At 40.3% G+C, this 23,016-nt stretch overlaps 2 protein-coding genes across 2 annotated transcripts; both read right to left on the bottom strand.

The window, feature by feature from the left end:
- Window positions 1-6,198: 6,198 nt before the first annotated feature.
- On the bottom strand, window positions 6,199-10,438 carry LOC139440472 (zinc finger protein 79-like). Its single transcript, XM_071220098.1, is given in 2 exon segments — window positions 6,199-7,009; window positions 10,392-10,438. Coding segments are annotated over 2 exon segments (858 nt in total).
- A 955-nt stretch (window positions 10,439-11,393) lies between these two features.
- Window positions 11,394-17,015, bottom strand: LOC128779750 (KRAB domain-containing protein 5-like). The gene is made up of 3 exons (XM_053915869.2): window positions 17,001-17,015; window positions 11,874-12,000; window positions 11,394-11,524 (listed from the first exon to the last, which is right to left on the bottom strand). The coding sequence occupies exons 1-3, from the start codon at window positions 17,013-17,015 to the stop codon at window positions 11,394-11,396; spliced, it is 273 nt and encodes a 90-aa protein (XP_053771844.2).
- Window positions 17,016-23,016: the final 6,001 nt, after the last annotated feature.

Genomic DNA, 23,016 nt, shown 5'->3' with positions numbered 1-23,016 from the left:
AATACTATTCCACTTTTTCCCTATCATTCTGCCTGGTAACTGCTATTTTGACAATTTCCAAGAATAAGTAAGACACCTTTATGAACAATCTTTAAAATACAAGCTGTTTCCATTTACTTAAGAAAATCACCATTCCTTTCTGTTGTATCTACCATATAATTTCTCAATATAACTTGTCACTGTCTTCCCCCGAAAAGCCCAGTGCTGCCTCTCATGGTCCATTAGTAGAGCATACTTTCTGGAAACCTGAAGTGGTCTTTCTAGAGATGGATACCCTGAACCCAATAGGTATGAACTTAGAGTTTTATATAATTCCCTGCCTTCTATGAAGCTTAGATATACCATTAGGGATTTCATATTGAGTGTTGGTGTTTTGCAGTAGCAAAGGATATGAATGAACCCTACGTAATGAAGTAAGAGCTTTATTCATATTGATTGCTCCTTGAGAGCATCATAGAAGGCCTTTAAGGCATTCCTATGATAACTAGATATTGATCTTTTGATTCAACTTCATAAATCACAATGTAGTCTTTCTAAAATATCACATAACTGGTACGAACATGAAAGATAATGAATGATTTGAATACATTGTTGTTTCTGGGATACACAACATTAGCTGGGTTTTGACATCGTTTGACTTGTACCTTCTCTGTGGTTTTTTACATTGTCACAAAATTTCCAGATTTCGGTAGATTTGTCTTGTATTACTGGCTTTTACTGGTTTCAATGTCTTGATAACATGTGGAAAGCAGATTATTGAGGAGATGTAAAGATCCATAGGTTTCCTATTAATTGAGTTTCCAAATAAATGGTTTATGTTGAAAATTAAAATTACAACAAAAGTAAAGTTGTGCTTAACACAGATGAGAAATTTCCAAATGATGGTCTTCCAATATCGAGAAATACTAAAGAAATAGAATCCTTTAGTAATGAAACAGTGGTCACGTGCAGTTCAAATGAATTTTAGAGCAGTTAGTTACGAACACCCTCTAATAAATACACTTATGTTGTGCACAGTTAGCTTAGTTTTTCAGAAATGGGTGTTTTTCCACCATACCCCCCAAATACACACCAATTTACAGTATCTGTACTGCTAATGTTAGCATTGAGAAAGAAAATGATACACATATTTTTGACATGTAATCTGCACATGAATAAATGCTAAACAGGCCATATATTACTGTGGTAAATAACCCAAAATAGGATTCCCTAAAAAATAATGTAAAGACAGGGCAGTTTAAAACTGTAAAAAGCAATATAGCATTGAAAATGTCAGTAAATTATTTTGAAAATAAAATGCTTTTCATAATATCATCCCAATTTCCAGCTCTTCTCTTGCAGAAAATTCAAATCCCAACCACCTGAAGATACAGCTTTCTATTCTTACAACTAGTGTCTTCAAAAACAGCAGAGACAAATGTCGGTGAGATGATGGAAAATGGATTCCTAGTGCACTGTTGATGGGAATGTAAATTGGTGAATCCACTATGGAATCAGTGTAAAGTTCCCACAGATTACTTTAGAAAGGAAAACCATTTGATCAAGACATCCCAGCCAGGAAATATATCCAAAAAATAGAATTGCTACCTAAAAGAGATTCCTGCATACCCATGTTCTTTGGAGCATTATTTACTAAAGCCAATACATAAAAACAACCAAAATGTTTAACAACATATGAAGAGAAAAATAATATTTTATATATAAAGCAATTAGAAGGGAATATTTATTATTCAGCCATACCAGACTGGAAAATGCTGCCTTTTCTACTGACATACATGAACTATGAGAACACCTGCTAAGTGAAATAAAGGAGAGGTAGGAAAAAATGAGTAATTGCTCTCAGATATCATATACATGTAATCTAAAATGAAAAAGCCTAGGGGTTCTGATCAAGAGCCCCCATTACAGGGAAGGTAAACACTATACTCAAATGCTCCATGGGCACATCAGAATTACAACTAAACTACAGAACCATCATTCAGAAACCACCTGAAATCTGGCTGAACAGAAGTCTCAAAAATAAGCATACAAAAAGGCACATAGAAATGGGTGGAAGGCGCAAAGATATGAAAATCGTAGGTCCCACATGCCCAATTTTGTGTGGTGGTTAAAAACTGGGAGACATAACTTGGCTGCAGTAGTTCCCACTTAAGTGTGAGAGGTCCCAGCAGGACACCAGAACCTCCTGCCCCACATGCCACTGGTGGGAAGGTAAGTACCCATAAACTCTTGCAATGGAAACCAGCCAGGTTTTGGTGGAGGGACACAGCAGGTACCTGGAGTCCCATGTGTTCCCATTAAAGGGCCTGAGAGACTTACATGGACTCAGTCATTCTCAGCTTTGGCATCGTGGCAGCAGTTTGACATGCAGAGAGGAAGTGAATGGTCTGGCATCATGGTGGGAGCTGGAGGGGATACTTTCTCAGACAGATGTGCTGTCAGAGGTAATTGTTTCTTTTCCTCAAGAACACCCACCACTTCCACAAGACTCAGTAGGATAGCCACCACACTTGAGTCTCCTACCACCTGGCTACAGCTCTTAGCTCTGCTCTGCTGATTCCCTGATATTTGCCCCAACAAAACCACAGGCCCACCCAAGCTCTTTCCAGTAGCTATCCACATATCTGGCCTGTATGAGATCCTGCTTCAGACTTTTCTAATATCTATCAAATATGCCATGTGACTTTTGCATATTCTGTAACACCTCCTATGTGGCCTTTGGCCTGATGCCATCACCAGGAGGCCATCTTTCACAGCTTGACTTCTCCTGGGCACCTCTAAGACAATCTAAAGTGGCATCCACCTGAAGGCCTTTTTGTATGTTATAGCAAGTCACCTGGCAGGGCAGAAGTGGCAGGACAGGTGAACGTCCCAAAGCTTAGACATCTGGCAGACAGCATGATTTCATGTCAAAGTAACACCCAGCAACGTCCACAAGAAACAAACTGAAGAAGCAGCCTCAGTGGTAACCAGAGTCACACTGAAGTAAGTCCAGCTTTGAGGGATTGACCCCTGAACAGGCGATGCGCCACAGTACTTGGGATTGGAGATTGCTTGTTGCTGCCAGACCTCATAGTCAACTGGTCCAGGTTCAAACCCATCCCATTAAAGTACAAAAGAAATCAAGGCTAAATTACAATGGGAGTGTGTACACTACCCACAATGGAAGGGAGGGCACAACTGGAGCACCCAGCTCGGGTGAACTGGAAGCCTGTGCCAGTGGATTCTATGACACTCACTGCATAACTCCACTCTACAAAGGCCAAGCAACATAGCAGCTCTACCCTATATATGGAAACAAACACAGGGAGGTGGTCAAAATCAAGATTAACAACCTTGTCCTACCTGAAAGAACAGCACTTAGAGACTTGGAAATTAAAAACAATATGACAATAACCAGAGGGCAGGTGGGAGGGGATTTCGGGGGGAAGAGGTGAGGAGTTTTCAGGAACAACTATAAAGGACACATGCATAAAAGCAAAGTTGGGGTGGAATCAGGAGAGGGAGGTGGGGATGGCTGGGGTGAGGGGAGTGGTGGGGAACAATGTAAACAACTGTACTTGAACAATACAATAAAAAATAAAAAAGAAATGAACACTTTTTTAATAAAGGAGAAAGTGAATATTCAGTAAGGAACTAGATGTTACTAATACACATGTAGATAGTAAAATTAAATCCAGATCCAACGTCTTTGATTCCTGTCACCTGTGAAATGGTAACAGTATAGAATAGTCAAGATATGCCGCTTGTTAATGTGAATGTATAAAAAAAGAAACTTTATTGAAATAATTAAAAAATATTAATTAGAACTCTGAAATTACACTTGTTTACACTTTAAAAATTATTTTAGTGTTCTTCAAGGACAGTTGTCCCCACTTTTTAAAATTAGCAACTGCCCTGCTGATGTTGCTCAGTGGGTGTAACATAGGCTGCAACCAAAGGGTGGCCAGTTCAACTCCCAGTCAGGGCACATGCCTGGGTTGTGGGCCAGGTCCCCAGTGGGGCCACGTGTGAGGCAACCACACATTGATGTTTCTTTACCTCTCTTATTCCTTCTCTTCCCTTCTCTCTAAAAATAAATAAATATCTAAAAAAATAAAATTACCATTTGTTAAGCAGTGCACCCTGGTTCTGGATAGTGAGCAGCAATTACATAAAAACCACAAGACAAATTGAAACATACAACTTTATTCCCCACAGACCTTTGGAGAAGTACACAGCAGGCCTGAAGCAACTACATGTGAGGATGAGGCCAGATGCTGGGAGACTGTATGAGATTCCAGGACTTGTGATTTTTTTCAGGATCATGTGCAGAGGTCTCTGGGGTTCTTGAACTCGGTTGAGATTATTCAAAATAAACCCAAAACAACAAGATCTTGGTAAAATGTGCAGGGATCTTATCTAATGGCCATGCTTGGTGAAAGGCCTGAGGTTGAAGGAAGACTGTTGTTCATAGCAGCTGCCAGGAAGTCAGGTCAAGAAGGTACATTTAACTGTGACATGCTGTCTACTGCGAGAAATTGCAGGAGAAGGTATTCCCAGTTCAAGGCTCCTAGGTACTGAAACTAAATGCCACTGCAGCAATATCATAAAGGAGCTTAGCTGCCCTCTTCAAAAAACACATATTATCTATTGTAATTATTAGAATGGTTCATTAGGTACAATAAAATATATCATTAATGGGGAATTTTTCACATGATTTAATATCTAAGGACACCAAGGAAAGAAACTGCTAATGCCATAATTATACTACATTACCAAATGATACATTGTTGTCTATAAAACTTGGGTAATGTTAAAGATGTAAACATGTTCCAGTATATTCAACTTTATTAACAAAAAATATAAATTCACACATCATCTAAATGAAGAATCAGAATACAATTGTGTTACCATTTGTCAACATACGCATTGCAAACATTTGGAGAGTGTTACTGTTCTTGTACAGAATGACCACATAGTGCAGTTTTTTTGGTTTTCTTACTGGAGGCTACCTGCTTAGCAAATGGGGATCTACAAGAAGGTTAGGCACTGAGGGATGAACTGTCCACATTCCCTCACAGATGGATTTTTTATTGCAACCACATCAACTAAGAATCAACTACGACTACCATGAAGACACACCAGGATTTTAATAAACTGATATTTTCTTTAAAGGAAGTTGAGAAAAGTACTTAAATTTATAATGTTCCTATGTCTTACTATAACTCAAAATAGGATGACTTTCATCGTGAGACGTAATAAAATTCTGAGTAACCTACAAACAGCAACTTCATTTAGATTTCTTCATACATTGTGCATTACAGTGTCCTGAATCTTCTATGCTAATGGAATTGTCACTGAAGCTCACCTACATACAAGAGTTCACAGGTTAAGGAACCAACAATCAGCCCACTGATTTAACACACACCAGGAATAAAATCATAGTAGCATCAACTGACAGGAGACTGGACTCAATTTAATATTTCCTTCACAAAATATTTCAAATGCTTTCAATATTCAATGGTTTATATTCTGAGTAATTATACATATCTAGACATCCATTCCCTTGACATTTTGAAAACTAAGGATTGATGTTTTTAAACTTTGGATGATTGTCTATAGGAAGTATTCTGATTTAGAGCAATATCTGAAACCTATATTTAACTTTCTACTGTGAATTATGATGTTCTGAGACACTTTTCCAATTACATACATTCCTGATTTTAACACCTTGCAAGCCACTTTCAGGTATAAATTCTCAGGATTATGGGAACTGTGCAATTTCACAAAAGTCGTTCATTCTTTATGAATGTAGAAATCCACCCCATTGTGCATTCCTTGATATATAATGGGGCTGCTGGTCCATGTATACGATTTTCTACAATTTCCCTTTTTATGTTTTTTATAGTGTGAATTATCATATGCCATATAAGAAGTGAATGTTGAAAAAAAGTGCTTTAAAATGTCGAGTAAGTTTTGAATATAGGTTAAAATGTTGCCAGAGTCTCTACATTTGTACAGTTTTTCTCCAGATGGATGTCTCTCCAATTGGGTAAGGCAGCTCTGATGAATAAAAGACTTGTTATATACACTACTTTTATATGGTTTCTCTCCAGTACAAATGACCTGATGTCAAAACGTTTTGCCACATAGTCCACATTTATAAGCCTTCTGTCCAGTATGAATTCTCTGAAATTTAGTAAGGGTTGGAAGTGGCTAAAGGCTATATCCCATCATGTACCTTTCAAAGGATTCTCTAGAGTATAAAGATATTTTATGATGAATGAGCACTGAGGACTGGCTAAAGCCTTTACCACGTGGGGAATATAAATAGGGCATTCTTTCTGTGTGAATTATTGGATGTTGAGAAAGGTTTGAGGACTGTAAAAGTGCCTTATCACATGCTCAACATTTACAAGGTTTGTCTCCAATATGAATTTTCTGGTGCCAAGAAAGCTTACAGGCCAGGTTAAAGGCTTCACCACATATTTTACATATATAAGGCTTTTCTCCACTATGAATATTCTGATGCTGAGTAACGGCTGAGGTCCGGCTAAAGGCTTTGCCACATTGTGTACATTCATAAGGCTTCTCTCCAGTATAAATTTTCTGATGTTCAGTAAGTGTTCTCGGGTACCTGAAGCCTTTGCCACATTGTGGACATTTATAAGACTTCTGTCCAGTATGAAGTCTCTGATGGCAAGTAAGGGTTGAGGAGTGTGTAAATGCTTTGCCACATTGAGTATATTTATAAGGCTTCTCACCAGTGTGAATTATCTGATGTTGTGTAAGTTGTGAGCACCACCTAAAGGCTTTCCCACATTCTCTGTACATATAAAGCTTTTCACAAGTAGGAATATTGTGATGCTGGGCAAGATTATAGGACTCTGTAAAGGTACTGCCACCTTCACTACATTTGAAAAATTTCCCTCTTGTATGAATTTTCTGATTATCTCTGAAATATGAGGACTGGGTAAAAGCTTTAGCACATTCTCTACATTTGTCAGGCTTCTGTCCAGTGTGAATTCTGTGGTGATTAGGAAGGGTTGCGGTAATCCAAAATGACCTGTTTTACAACAGTCTTTCCATGTGTGTTCTTTCTGGGGACATGTTTTGTCAAGTGCGTTTAGATTAGATATTTGATTGAAGAATTTTCTGCATGGTAAATATTTGGAAACATTCTCCCCAACAGTAATAGTCATTTCTTTAATGCTATTTGAAGATTGCTTTAAACATTTGATATTTTTACTTTGCTGGATTGTCTTCTCCACAATAGGATAAACGTGATGAGTACTCTGATTTGACATTTGGTCAAAGACTTTTCCACCTTTGCACTGGCTGTCGGGAAGCTGACTCTTGTGATGTACATTAGGATTTGACACGTGGGTAAAATTTGTCCAATGTTCATTGCATTGACTACTTCTGTCCTCATCCCACGCACTCTGGTAATCATTGAACACAGAAAGGCCGTTAGTGACATCCATAATTTCATTAAACATGTGCCCTTACTCCCAAATAACCATTCTGTGATCCCTATTACACCATGGTTGTTGTATTAAAACTCACTCCCAAGTTCATGAAAAGAGTATATAGTGCAAGAAAAGAAAATATTATTTCTAGTTCCATCCATGCCATTGCAATGTGTTTATGCTAAGTGAAATAAGCCAGGCGGTGAGGGACAAATACCATATGATCTCACCTTTAACTGGAACATAATCAACAAAAGAAAAAAGCAAACAAAATATAACCAAAGACATTGAAATTAAGAACATTGTAACAATAGCCACATGGGAGTGGGGAGGGAATAGTGGGGAGAGGGGTCTATAGGAGCTACTATAAAGGACACCGGGACAAAATCAAGGGGGAGGGTAGAGGTGGAGGAGGGAGGTGGGACTGGTTGAGGTGGGGTGGAGAGAAGGGAAGAAAATGCAGACAATTGTAACTGAATAAAAATAATTAAATAAATTTTTAAAAATAAATAAATAAATAAATAAATAAATTTTTTAAAAAGAAAATATTATTTCTAATAGAGTATAACATTTCCTAATTCTCAAATTCATCCCATTTAAGCTTTATACATGCATAGGACATCAATACATTCTACATATTATTTAATGAAAATTCACTCCTACTGTACATTTTAAATATTTCAAATGATTACCCACACAACAAGTTATGAGATTTCCTAGACTTTCCAGTTTGCGTTTAGAACAGGGGTGTCAGTTGATCCATTTTTATCGGATCAAACATGAGCGTTTTAGTTGCATTCCATGGCCTGGAAGTAATTTAGGGCTGTATAAATGTAACTACTTCTTTCTAGGGGAAAGGCACTTGCAACTGTTGTCAGGTAGAAGAAAGTTGCAGAGCCAGATAAAACAAGGTGGAGGGCCAGAATCAGACTACAGGCATTGTTTTGCCACATGTGCTTTACAAGAATACCTACACTTCTAATATTGTTTTCAAAAGCAAACAAAATATAACCAGAGACATTAAAATTAAGAAGAATGTAACAATAGCCAGAGGGGAGTGGGGAGGGGACAGTGGGGAGAGGGGTCTCTAGAAGCTAGTATAAAGGACACAAAGACGAAATCAAGGGGGAGGGTAGAGATGGGGGAGGGTTGTGGGGCTGGCTGGGGTGGGGTGGAGGGATGGGGAGAAAATGCAGGCTATTGTAACTAAATAAAAAATTAATTAATTAATTAATTTGAAAAAAAGAATACTGTTTCAGTCTTCCTACATGGAACCAATGATCTGCAAATGTAACTGAATAAAGTGGAAGTTTCGCCAAATTTGTACTATTTTACATGTGTTTAGATAACAACGATTTTATCATGAATAATTTTCCAAAGTTAGGTCTCTCCATTTAAATATCCTTTCTTTACTGTCACACACGTCCTTATCAGTATCAAAGGCACACCTCTCATATCTTACCGGTGTTGCTCTAAAGAATAAATCTTCCATGCTTGACCTTGGCAAGAAGTCCTGGTTGTCTGCAGGTGACACAGCTGAAAGACACAAAATAAAGGTTCACAGGTATGATATGCACGTCAATGTGCATTGAACTTACAGGGATTTTTAAACAAATCACATGCTTGAGGACATCAATAAACTTCAAATACTTGCAGCAGGACCAGGTGTGGTATTATATGCAAAAACCACATGAAATAGGAACAACAGTTGCTAACGCTTCGCAACCATTGTGCTCTCATGCTTGGCACACAACAGCAACTGGACAAGAAAACTCTCCATTCCCAGTTGTCTTCTAGACAGATAGAGGGTCCAGTGTCTTCGATGATCTCACCGTTTTCCTGCATCTTCACAATTCATGTTCCTGTTTTGCAGGACACAGAGTGCTTACACCAGAACAACACACGGTGCACACATTAAAGTGCACACTAAAATGAAGGGTAACAGTGGAAACACCACAGAAACCACTGGACTGAAGACCAGTATCAAGCATAAAAAAATATCATGGGCTTTTAAAAGAAAAAGACACTATATTAGTCTTGAAACTTAAACACAGAAAAAACCAAACCCACAACCCCCTGTGTTTACAAAATTAGAGTTTAAACTAGGGGTGATTGTTATATCTCTTTCTCTTAATTTGGAGAAAAAGCAAGTTCATAAAGCCTAGTTGTTTACAATTCTGAACCTTAACACATATATCAAGACAGGAAACAGACATCCAAGGTCAAATCAGAAAACTGAAATGTATCTACAAAACCGACCCTCCTGGTATTGAAATATATTAATTTCAATTCACCTTCAACTTGATAAGGAAATGAAAATAACCACCTGAAAATAGAAACATAGGAAATTAAGACAACTACTTAATATCACTACATCTGTGAATGACCAAAATGAAAATGAAAACAGAGAAAACATAAAAATAAGGAAAGCCAACCAATATTTGCTGAATAAGTAACTAAAAGGCTCCATTGTATTATCACCATAGGTATGAATTCTGAACAGGTGATAAGGAGAGATGTTTACTTGTACAAGCAAGTAGCATAATACACAACAGAAATAAAACCATCATTACAACTAAAAAAATAATAAAATAAGCAAACCGAAAATGGGAAGCTATAGAACACAATAGTCAAATATAAAAATACATTAAAATACAGAAACATCGATCAGTTGCCACTTCATTCCCCAACCAGGGCCCAGGTCCAGAACTCAGGCATGTTTCTTGTCCCAGAAGTGATCCAGCGATCTGGGCTTTGAGCGAAAACATTCTAAATCTCCAAAACAGGCTGTATCTGTCCTCTGCATGCCCTATACGTCTCACTCAGTAGCCCAGGAAAAGCAAAAGGACATTTTCTTTCCACATTTTTTTATTGTTGTTCAAGTACAGTTGACTCCATTTTCCTCCCATCACTTCCCCCAACCCAGCTATCGGAACTCACCCCATGATCCCACCCCATTTGGTTTTGTCCATGTGTCCTTTATACATGTTCCGCAGAAGTCTTGCCCCTTTCCCCCCCATTATCCCCACCTACCTCCCTTCTGGTTGCTCTCAGTTTCTTCTTTATTTCAATGTTTCTGGTTATATTTGGCTTGCTTCTTTGTTTTGTTCACTAGGTTCCCCTTATAGGTGAGATCACGTGGTATTTGTCTTTCACTGCCTGGCTTATTTCACTTAGCAAAATGCTGTGTAGATCCATCCGTGCTGTCCCAAAGGGTAGGACTTCCTTCTACCCTAGAACCCTGAAACTCCAAGTCAAAAGAACTTACGTATCCCAGTGTTCATAGCAGCACAATTTACAGTAGGCAAATGCTGGAAACAACCTAAGTGCCCATCAGTAAATGAATGGAACAAAAAACTAAGGCAAATGTATGATCATAAGACATTTTGAAGTGAAATGCAAAAGTACAAGGTCTCATGTTGTGGAGGTGCATTGTGCTATGAGAAAATCACTGAGTCTAAATTTTGTAGGGTCTTCTTTGAAGCCCCCATAGGGTTAGAAATTATAAGTCAGAAAACATGACTACTGCCCCTGGGGTTCCTGGGATTTATGTGACAAATTCCAGGATCTCAGCCACTTCCTTCATGATCTCCATTCATGGCAGAAAAACAAAAAAAACCCAAAACAAAATCTTAAGGTAAAATTTAGGAGTAACAAGCACAGATTTTCCCAGGTCCCCAAATCCATGCAAGTGGAGCCAACAATGGTGGGACCCAGAGTCCAATTGGAGGAGTTTGACACCAAATGCTAATAGGATGACAGAGGCCACTGGAGTAAAAACAGAATTCTGAAAGCATGTAGGAGCCTGGGACAGTGTTGGAGACCAGCTGGCCCTTTATGACTGCAACAGAAATAAACCTGGGCTTTGCAAAATCCTTTGCACTGAAGCACAGTTTCCCAAACCAAACTTTAAGGTCTGCCTTCCTCTGACCTTTGGGTTTCTCACCTGCGATATCTCCGTCTCCATTCCCACATACCTGGGGGGCCAGATAGTGACTTTTTTCTACAAGCATCCCAGCGCTCCTTCATTTGCTCCAAAAAGGTGACCAGTGTGGGCTTAGAAACAACAAGACCTGTGTTCAAAATAAATATTATTAGTTTTTTAAAGATTCCCCATTTCCAATCCATGTTGTGCTCAGGTAAAAAGATGGCAGAGAAATTAATATATTCTACACGATCATCTTCTAAAAACTATTCGTGGAGAGCACCTTATTTTTCTAACAATATGTAAATTTTTGGAGAATGAGGTCCTAAGAACTATCGTTCCAAAACCTTTATTTTCTACTCGAGATGACCTCCAAGTTCTCCCCTGTGAGCATGAATCTGAAAGTCTATCAAACACACTAGAGTCCCCAAAAGATGTTAAAGAAAGGGAACAAATCATGTGGGTGGAGCGGGAACTCTGAAGGAAGTCATCCTCACCCAGGGAGACCAGGTTGCTGTAGTTCTCCAACATCACATCGGAGTACAATTTCCGCTGAGCTGGGTCCAAGCAACCCCACTCCTCCCAAGAGAAGTCTACAGACACGTCTTTGAAGGTCAAGGATTGCTGAAGAAAAAAAGAGGCACATTTTGCAAGGAGATACCAGCAGAGTTCTCACTGTCGTATAACATGAAAAGAGTTACACGTGGTTTTGACCTAGGAATATCCTGCATCATTTTGTAAGGTCCTCATGACCCTCTAACACTCTAGTGTATTTTCTAATATTGAAAAAGGAGGATAATACATACACACAAATCTACTGTAAAGACATTAGTTGTCAGGAAAATACACTTTAAAATGAAGGAAGAGACACAGGCATATCAATTGTTGAGTGTTGTATTTCTATCATTCAGAATCAGCTGTGTATACTTCTCAGCCACAAAAGACATGGTGAGTTGTAAGTGTAAGTAACTTCAGGTTTAATTCAGGCAACAAAAAATGTAGTATTGGTGAAATGCACATTCTGATTCCGGAGTTGTGGGAGGGGTTTCTGTTTCCTCATTTTTCACAAGCTCACTTGTGTAAGTATGTTTTATTGGTTATAGTACTACAATTGTACCATTGTTTGTCCCCTTTAAGCCATCCACCATGGAACCCCTCTCCCTCCATAATTCCCACACTAAGTTCATGTCTGTGGTCATAGAAATAAGTTGTATGACTTCTCCATTTCAAATATTATTTTAAATCCCGATCTATTTTGTAGCCACAATTTACGCTTATTTCCTCTACCTTCTCCCCCATTTTCCCCTCACCCCCACCCGGCTAACCATCCTCCATATCATCTCCATTTCTGTGACTGTGTTCCTGTTCTAGTTGTATGCTAATTTTGTTTTTCTCTCAGTGATGTTTTTATAGGTTCAGTTGTTAATAATTGCGAGTTTCTTGTCATTTCACTGTTCTTATTTTTGATTTTCTGTTTGTTAGATTAAGTTCCTTGAGCGTTTCATATAAAGGCTTGGCAATGATGAACTCCTTTAACTTGAACTTATCTGGAAAGCACTTGATTTGTCCACTGATTCAAAGTGATAGCTTTGCTACTTAGATTAATCATAGATATAAGTGTGTGACTTACATGACTTTGAATAGTTGATTCTAGCTCTTTGTCTACAAGGTTTCCTTCGAGAAATCAGCTGCTACTATTGAGGGTACCCCTTTGCAGGAAACTCTCCTTTTGTGTTCAGGCCTTTAGGATTCCTTCCTCATCTTCTATATTTGGTAATGGAATTATGATGTGTCATGGTGTGTTCCTCCTTGGGTCAAAATTCCTTGGGAGTGTGTTAGCTTCCCTGACTTGCATGTCTATTTCCTTAACCAGACACAGTAAGTTTTCCTTCATTTGTTTTTTAATCAGTTTTCCATTTTGTGCTCTTCCTCTTCTCCTTCTGGTACCCTGTGGAATAGGATGTTGAAAGGCTTAAAGTTGTATCAGAGCTTACACTACCTCTCCTTATTTTTTTAGATTCTTATTTCTTCATTCTATTCTGGTTGAATATTTATTTCTCCCTTCTGGTCCACATTATTATTTTTTTCATTGTTTTTCAATTACAGTTGTGTGTCTTTTCTCCCCATCCCTCCACCCCACCCCAGGTGAACCCACCTCCCTCCCCCACCTTTACCCTCCCCCTTGATTTTGTCCATGTGTCCTTTATAGTAGTTCCTGTAATCCCCTCTTCTCACTGTCCCCTCCCCACTCCCCCCTGCCCATTGTTAGATTGTTCTTAACTTCAATGTCTCTGGTTATATTTTGTTTCCTTTTTTCTTGTATTTATTATGTTCCAGTTAAAGGTGAGATCATATGGTATTTTTCCCTCACCGTCTGGCTTATTTCACTTAACATAATGCTCTCCAGTTCCATCCATACTGTTGCAAAGGGTATAAGCTCCTTCTTTCTCTCTGCTGCGTAGAATTCCATTGTGTAAATATACCATAGTTTTTGAATCCACTCGTTTGCTGATGGGCACTTAGGTTGCTTCCAGTACTTGGCTATTGTAAATTGTGCTGCTAAGATCATTGGGATGCACAGGTTCTTTTGAATTGGTGTTTCAGGGTTCTTAGGGTATACTCCCAGCAGTGGAATTGCTGGGTCAAAGGGCAGTTCCATTTTTAGTTTTCTGAGGAAATTCCATACTGTTTTCCACAGTGGCCTCACCAGTCTGCATTCCCACCAACAGTGCACTAGGGATCCCATTTCTCCACATCCTCTCCATATTGAGTCCCGGTTTCCTTCCTTTCACTGTTGGTCCCCTTATATGTTTCTGTATTTCACTTTGTACACCATGCACCACTTCCTTTATTTTGTAGCTCTACTCAATCCTTTCTGTGAGCACCCTGATTACCAGTGTTCTGAACTCCACATCTGATAGGTTGGCTATCTCTTCAGTGCTTAGTGTATTTTTTAAAAATAATTTTTATTTTTAGGGAGTGGGTAGGGAGAGAGAAAGAGAGTAAGACAAACATCAATGTGTGCTTGCCTCTTGCGTGACCCTTACTGGGGACCCGGATGGTGAACCAGGCACGTGCCCTGACTGGGGATTGAACAGCAACTGTTTGGTTCACAGGCTGACACTTCATCCACTGGGTAACAGCAGACAGGCATCTTTTGTTGGATTGTTGAACTGCTATTTCATTTGGGCTATATTTCTTTGTCTCATTGTACCTCCCACGTTCCAAAGGGAGGAGCCTTAGGTATTTGCCAGGGCAGGAGAACCCACTTTGCTGTGTTGTGGTGCTGTTTGTGGGGGAAGGGTCAGGGAGGGAATAATCCTGCTTGTTCATCTCTCCCCAAGCTTTCTGTCAATTCTCCCTCAACCCTCAAGCAAACTGTCCTTTGTGGTTCTGATTCCGTGGAGAGTGGGCTTGTGTACCTCCTAGCATTTCAAGGGACCCTGGAACGGATTCTTGTGTGAGACACAGTTTTTCCCACTGCTGCAAGCTCTACAGGTTTTCATAGGCAGAAGTTTTATGGCTTTAGTTTCCTGTGCTGGAAGCTTGGATTGTGGTGTCTGTCTCATTCTCCCGTTGTTCTCCATGTTTATCTGTAGTACTGCCTGGTCCATCAACTGCCGCCTGACTACCCCAGTACACCAGCCACTGCCTCATATGCTTGGTATGCCATGTACCCCCTTGCAGCCCATCATCTCCACCCTGACTGCCTGTCTTTGATCCTCCTTCCAGTCTGGATGAATGTTTGTTCTTTAACTGCAAGCTTGACATACAGTTTAATCTTCTTACACTTCTGGTTGTTTGTTGTTTTCAAGTTGGTTGTTAATCTTCTTCTATTTGTGCTAGGAAGCAAAGCATGTCTACCTATGCCTCCATCTTGGCTGGCACTGAGAAGCTCACTTTTTACTAATGAAGCCATGGTCTCTGGACCACTTAGCATACTTTTGAGTAGCACAAAAAGGAAGACACAGAAAAGAAGTCGCATGTGATTTTGAGTTAACCGTATTTTATAACATTCATAATTCTTAAGCAGTAAGAAACATAGCAGCCACAATTTCATTCGAAAATTTAGTAGTTACTTTGAGAACAGGATTATTCTTGATATGAGAATATTTTCTGAAATGTACAGTAGAAGGGAGACCTTGAGGTTCACTTCAAACTTGAGCTACAAGTTTCAATAAAACACAGCCAAATACACGTAGAGATCTCATGGATGTTCACTGCTCTGTTTGTAACTGACAAGAATGAAAACATCTTAAGAACAAAAAGACAAAAAACTGAATTGTTAACATTTTACGCACACAGTCAGACATACTCGTACATATGGAAAGCAGGTGTAAATGGAAAATAAGTGGGCACAGAATTTCTATAGCAATGTAATCAAGGTTATTTTGTGATTCTGTAACTCCGGTGAATCTGTCTGTGAAAGATGCCCTTTGTGTTTTATAAACACAAGAAAGAGAAATACACAAATGATAGGAACGCAATTACAACTATTGTTTCTCAAGTGTTTTATTTCTTTGAAAATGTTTCTGTATCATTAGAGAGCTAGATCTTTCCAACTGAACTGAATTAAACCTGAGTTTATAATATGGTTGTTGTAAAATTACCTGAAAATACGAAAGGTGATCATGTAGATTATGTCTGTGACAACAGTGTGCAATATAACTAAATTGTACAGGAACAAGGCATCACAGATTAAATCCTTCACATCAAAAGCCAATAATATCTATGAAACAAATGTAGGGCTTTCATTTTCCAAAGCAAACAGAACTTAAAAAGACAACAAAAGTGTCCAGGTGCAATGTGATAGTATTTTCACATCCCTCAATAATTCCCTGCCACACTCTTGTTAATGATAAAGGAAAACTATTAACTCTATACTGAACAGAGCACCTCAGCCAAGTGACTATCAGGTGGATTGGAACAATGAATATATGCTGACTGATGCCCACAGAACACAAGTCCTTAACGGTGTGACACTACTGGCGAAATAAATAAGAAGATCATTATGTGAAAATAATCATTAGTAAATGTTTATTTTTTTCAATGTCAACCCACAGGTACCTCTCATATTCAGTACACTAATCATGTATTTAAATAGCAAGACTTTCTTACCAATCGAGGGACAAAGTCTATTCTACTGACTCTTCTTTTTCAAAATATTCAGAGCAATTCTCACTGGAGAATCTGCATTTCCTTACCTCTGATGTACAGAGGTGATGCTGCAGCCACATCAACTTAAACATTTATTTCCCTTCTCCACCAATACCCAAGCTTCTGAGCCCATCCCAACAAATATATTGCACATGGGTATCTTCCAAGGTTGATCTGTCACAGAGGGGATATATTCAGTGTTTGAAGGTTAATAAGGAAAGGCAGTAATTCCTGACCTCGTGCAGCTGAGATAAAGACAATGCAGAGAAGGCCCTGGGGAAAAGGAGAGAAGTAGTGTACATAAACTACGGCCTTTGACCATCATAAACACAAAAGGAAATAAGCAGATTAAAACAACCTCACTATCCAAGAACATCAGAGAGAAGAAATAAAGGTTGCTGGTTCTTAATCCAATCATATCAGGAGGATAAGCAAGCACAGCTTCTGACCCAGGACACATCTTTTACCTGAGAAGCTGCCATGTCCTCCTGGTCCTGCTCCTCCTCTGGATTCTTTTCTCAGGTGACCAAGTGCTGAGGAGTCAAGTTTTGCACTCTGAGAATGTGTCTTCAAAGGCACAGCGCTTTTCTCTACTCCCACCACAATCACTGGCAGACGGAGCTGGAAACAGTGAATACCCCGTCCTTTCCTCTCCTTAGTCACTGGGCTGCACAAGAAGATGCTACATGGACACGTCACTGAGATTGTTTTCTGTCTTCATGTGCTCTCCCCTCCCACAGATTTCCAGAAACTACTACAAAAATAAGAACGTGTGCTGCTCTCCTGAACCCCACATCCAACAGAGCATTCCCTTATGTCCCCTGAACAAAGCCTGCTCCCCACTCTCACACATGCATTCCAGAGCCCTCCTGCTAATCAATGGGTTCACCTGACCATCACCGAGGCACCATATTCAACAATGATGACCAGTGGAGAAGTTGACTAACTCTGTGGCGGAGCCCACAACTGCTGTCATTTCTTAGATCTCCTCACCTGATCTAATAACATCCCGAAGGGGTACAGTTTAGCCCTAAAAACCATGCAGAACCCATCGGGTTGAAAGCCCTACTTGGCATCTGTAATCTGCTTGCTGCCCCTACACTCACTGCCACAACTCCTCTCTTCACAAGCACTCTCTCTGTCTGAAGTGCATCTTATTCAACAGGGAGGATATCAAAGGGGGCTTCCAAATATCTGTACCCTGGAGAGCAACTCGTGCTCTATGGGCCGCGAACCATCAAGCACAGGGATTGTTGGCTCTACCTGACTTACGACTTGAAATGGTGAGGGCTGGCCCGGCTGCCCAGGCCACGTCTCTCGGGAGAAAATCCACAAAGGGAACGTGGACAAACCTCCACGGAAGGGCCTCAGAGTTTCCGCGAAAATACACCTCCGCGCCAGCGAAATGATCTGGGTGTGGGGGCGTCTCACCTGTACTCTGGACTCATGACTATTTCAACGACAGTAGCGACGGTCTGGTTTCTCGTGCACAGGACTGTGAACTCAGAGAATTAGTAGCGAACCGGAAACACCCAAACGATAAAGATTTGCAGGACCAGCAGAGCTCTACCACTACTTCCGGGAGTCTCACGACTGCACATGCGCACTTTCTCCAAGAAGGCTGGGGTGGGAGTCTGAGCAGAGCACTTCCAGTGATGGGCGGGGTCTGACTACAGGCCTCGGGGTGTGGAAGACATGCCTGGCAGAGCCGTGAACAGGTCTTAGGGTTGAGGCCAGGATTCCTTCTGCATATATCTCCTTGGTGATATTCTTCACCTGATCACCCCATTTGACTTAGGAACCATTTTGTACGGCTTTAACATAATTAGAAACTTTACGAATTTCTGTCAAAAATTATTATGATACTTCTATAGTAAAATTTCAGGTGCTTGTTTGACACTTTATATTTGTAACTTTTCTTTTACATTTATATTCACTGTAGTTTAGTACTTTATGAGTCTCAGTTCATTGTTACCGTATACATTGATTCCCAGCTGGTGTCCGAGGGAATTGATGGGTGTGGTGGGATATCCCACAATTTGGTGACCCAAGAGTGTGAGATATTACTGTGATGGTGGGTGGGATAATATTTGTCTGTCTAAATGGATCATAGAGGAGAAAAAACACACTAGGAACGCTTCTCCACAACAGCAGAGGAAAACTGCGTTTTTTCTCCATAGAACACTCTGCTTATCAAAAGAAAAATACACATCCTTTAAATATGCACATAGTGCTATAGCAAGACCAAACACTGTCTGCGACCCCAGCAATTCTTGATAAATTTTACATGAACCAATGATACAAATGGTTTTTTTGAAAGTTCTTCCTATGTATGACTACTCTAACAAATGTATAGAAACCTTCAGTGAGACTCCTCTGGTTCAAAACCCTTTGTAGGGTCCTCCTCACATAACACGTTGTGCAGAAACACAACAATAATACCTCAATATTGTACCCACTCAGTAGAAAAAGTTGGTACCCATAGTACTCTGGTCCACAACAAACGTGCAGTTTTTCTGGGCAGAATGTAGTTCCTGGTCCTATTTCTGGGGGCCAGAGGAAGGAATGATCCTTTTCTTGACTTCAGTTGTGCTGAGAATAAATATCTAGCCCTTCTGTTTCCTGGTCCCTGATTGAACCTAATCACTTGTACTACGAACTATGCCTTCCTCCTGAGGAAAACAGCTTTGTCCATCTCCTTTCTGCTAATAAATATTCATTCTTTCACTGGGTATTGTAAGTTTATGAGGTTACAGTGAATGTTCTGATACAACTTTGTGCAACTGTAAACAACACACAGCATATATGTTACAAAACAGCACTTTGTGTGAAAAAGAGTGCTCCCTTTTTTTTACTTACAGTTACCATTTTTAGCAATTCCTGACCAGATTTTTAGGTTTATTCCAGGGTCCAATTGCCTCTCAGTTCTCCCTGGAAGGACAAGTATAGTTTTCCATCACTAATACATTGTATTTATAATATGGAATTTCACTGGAGGCATTGAAATTAACTGGACTCTTATTTCAAAGGGCCTGAGGGCCATGTCCTTCATTTAGAGTGTGTCAGGGATTTCTGTTTTAACTTCAGGTGGACTCTCAAATTATTCCTTAATGTTCAGTTTAGGACTCAGGGATGAGTCACAGTTCCACTCTTGAAGTCCCACCTGCAAATCAGTTCCTTCATTTTTGAAGGGAGGACTATTGAAATATGGTGTTAAATGCAATGGTAAAGTTAAAATCACCTATAAGACAAAAATATTTGGGGGGCTGATGGGAACAAATTATAGGTGGAGGACATCAGGTGTCAGTAGCCATGGTAACAGCACTGCAAACCTCACTTTTTCTGGTAAATATGCTGGCTCTGAATATGCATACCAGTCAGAGGCATGGGAAGAAGGAAAAGACTGAGAGCAAGCAATGTAGAAGGGGAGGGCGTTAAGGGTGAAAACAAGGGGAAGTAACTGGTGAAGCAACATGTATGAGAGACCAAGGACATGGAATAGGGTGGGGATTGACTGTGGAGTTGGGATTCGGGATAGTGGAGTAAAGCAATGGGGGAAATACTGGACAAGTGTAATAGAACAATAATAATAAGATATTGAGGAATATAAAAATAATTGAAATTCCAAGGCAAAGCTTGTTTCTATGTCCCTTCCTCTCTCTATAAATACCAATCCATCAATAAAAATTAATAAAAATGTAATAAAAACTGTCTTGGTAGACTGAACATTATCTATGCAGGGTTATAGGTCATGGTTAAATTTTATTCATTAAAACTGGAAACCTAAGATATATTGAAAATAAAAATGTGTATGCTTATATTACACACAAATAAGCATGCAAAAAGGCACATAGAAATGGGTGGAAGGCGCAAGGATATGAAAATTGTCGGTCCCACATACCCAATTTTGTGTGGTGGTTAAAAACTGGGATACATAACTTGGCTGCAGAAGTTCCCGCTCAAGTGTGAGAGATCCCAGCGTGACTCCAGAACTTCCTGCCCCACATGCACTGGTGGGAAGACAAGTACCCATAAACTCTGGCTGTAGAAACAAGCGAGGGTTTGGTGGAGGGACACAGCAGGTACCGGGAGTCCCACGTGTTTCCATTAAAGGGCCTGAGAACAGACTTACATGGACTCAGTCATTCCCAGCCTCGGCATTGTGGCAGCAATTGGCCATAAGAGAAGAAATGAATGGTCTGGCATCATGGTGGGAGCTGGAGGGGATACTTTCTCAGACAGATGTGCTGTCAGAGGTAATTGTTTCTTTTCCTCAAGAACACCCACCACCTTCACAAGACTCAGTAGGGTAGCCACCACACCTGAGTCTCCTATCACCTGGCTACAGCTCTTAGCTCTGCTCTGCTGATTCCCTGATATTTCCCCCACCAAAACCACAGGCCCACCCAAGCTCTTTCCAGTAGCTTTTTCACATATCTGTCCTGTATGAGATCCTGCTTCAGACTTTTCTAATATCTATCAAATATGCCATGTGACTTTTGCATATTCTGTAACACCTGCTATGTGGTCTTTGGCCTGATGCCATCACCAGCAGGCCATTTTTCACAGCTTGACTTCTCCTGGGCACCTCTAAGACAATCTAAAGTGGCATCCACCTGAAGGCCATTTTGTATGTTATAGCAAGTCACCTGGCAGGGCAGAAGTGGCAGGACAGGTAAACATCACAAAGCTAGGACATCTGGCAGGCAGCATCATTTGATGTCAAAGTAACACCCAACAACCTCCACAAGAAACAAACTGAAGAAGCAGCCTCAGTGGTAACCAGAGTCACAATGAAGTAAGTCCAGCCTTGAGGGATTGACCCCTGAACAAGTGATGTGCCACAGTACTCGGCATTGGAGGTTGGTTGTTGCTGCCAGTCCTCATAGTCAACTGGTGCAGTAACAAAACCATCCCATTAATGGGAGAGGGGTTTTCAGGAACTACAATAAAGGACATATGGACAAAACCAAGGGGGAGGGTGGAGGCGGGGGATGGAGGTGGATTTGGCTGGGGTGGAGTGGAGGGGTGGGTAGAAAATGCAGACCACTGTAATTTAACAACAATGAAAAATGCTTAATAAAAAAGAAAAACCCATCCCATTAAAGTACAAAAGAATGCAAGTTTAAGTTACAATGGGAGTGTGTACACTGCCCACAATGGAAAGGAGGGCACAACTGGAGCACCCAACTCTGGTGAACAGGGAGCCTGTGCCAGTGGATTCTGTAGGACACTCACTACATATGTCCACTCTACAAAGGCCAAGCAACATAGCAGCTCTACCCTATATATAGAAACAGACACAGGGAGGTGAACAAAATCAAGATTAACAACCTTGTCCTACCTGAAAGAACAAACCTTAGAGACTTGGAAATTAAGAACAACATGACAATAACCAGAGGGAAGGTGGGAGGAGATAATGGGGGAGAAGGGGAGAAGAGTTTTCAGGAATAACTATAAAGCACACATGCAGAAAAGCAAAGGGAGGGTGGAATAAGGAGAGGGAGATGGGGATGGCTGGGGTGGGTGGAGTGGTGGGGGACAAATGCAGACAACTGTACTTGAAAAACAACACAATCAAAAATGAAAAAAGAAATGAACAGTTTCATTTTTTAATAAAGGAGATAATGAATATTCAGTAAGCAACAGGATGTCACTAGTACACATCTAGAATCTAAAATTAAATCCAGATCTAGAGTTTTTGATTCCTGTCATTTGTCAAATGGTATCAATATAGAACAGTCAAGATATATTGCATGATAATGTGAATCCAAAAAAAAAACTCTTGTAGTAATTTAAAAAATATTAATCAGAACTCTGAAATTATACTTGTTTGCACTCACAAACATTATTTTAGTGTTGTTCAAGAACAGTTGTCTCCACTTTAAGAAATTAGCATTTGCCCTGCTGGTGTAGTCAGTGGGTGGAGCATGGGCTGTGAATCAAAGGGTGTCCGCTTCACTTCCCAGTCAGGTCACATGCCTAGGTTGTGGGACAGGTCCCCAGTGTGGCCATGTGAGAGGCAGACACACACTGATGTTTCTCTCCCTCTCTTCCTCCATCCCTTCTCTTTAAAAATAAAAAAGTATTTAAAAAATAAAGTAGGATAAAAAATGGGGTTTTCTTTGGGAGATGGCAGTAACATAGGTGGGAGCGGAGTCCACTTCCCCTCAACGCCAGTGAAATACCTAGCTGATCTGAGGAGCAGAGCGAACAGCCAACAGTATTCCAGCCTATATGAAGATCGGAGACCAAAGATAGAGGACATCGAAAGATCAGACGGTAAGAAGAGTGCTTAAGGACAAAAAGATCCCCGATCCCGCGTGGGGACGCGGGCGACTGAAGCCCCTGCCCGGGCGCAGGGTCTGCTGCAGGATTCCTGGGAGAGAGCCAGGCTGGGCTGTGTGAGCAGCCAGGTGCTTGTTTGGACCAGGGGGTCTTGAATAGGAAGAATTTCTCAAAAAGGGAAGGAAAATATAGGCA

Source organism: Desmodus rotundus, chromosome 12 (assembly GCF_022682495.2).
Source record: "Desmodus rotundus isolate HL8 chromosome 12, HLdesRot8A.1, whole genome shotgun sequence".
Classification (NCBI taxonomy): Eukaryota; Metazoa; Chordata; class Mammalia; order Chiroptera; family Phyllostomidae; genus Desmodus; species Desmodus rotundus.
This window is presented reverse-complemented; position numbering and strand designations above follow the sequence as displayed.

Excerpts from the sequence above, each read along its gene's own strand:
- LOC128779750 (XM_053915869.2), bottom strand. Across the intron at positions 11,525-11,873 it reads CAGCAACCTGGTCTCCCTGG|GTCTTGTTGTTTCTAAGCCC; the intron begins GTGAGGATGACT and ends TTTTGAACACAG.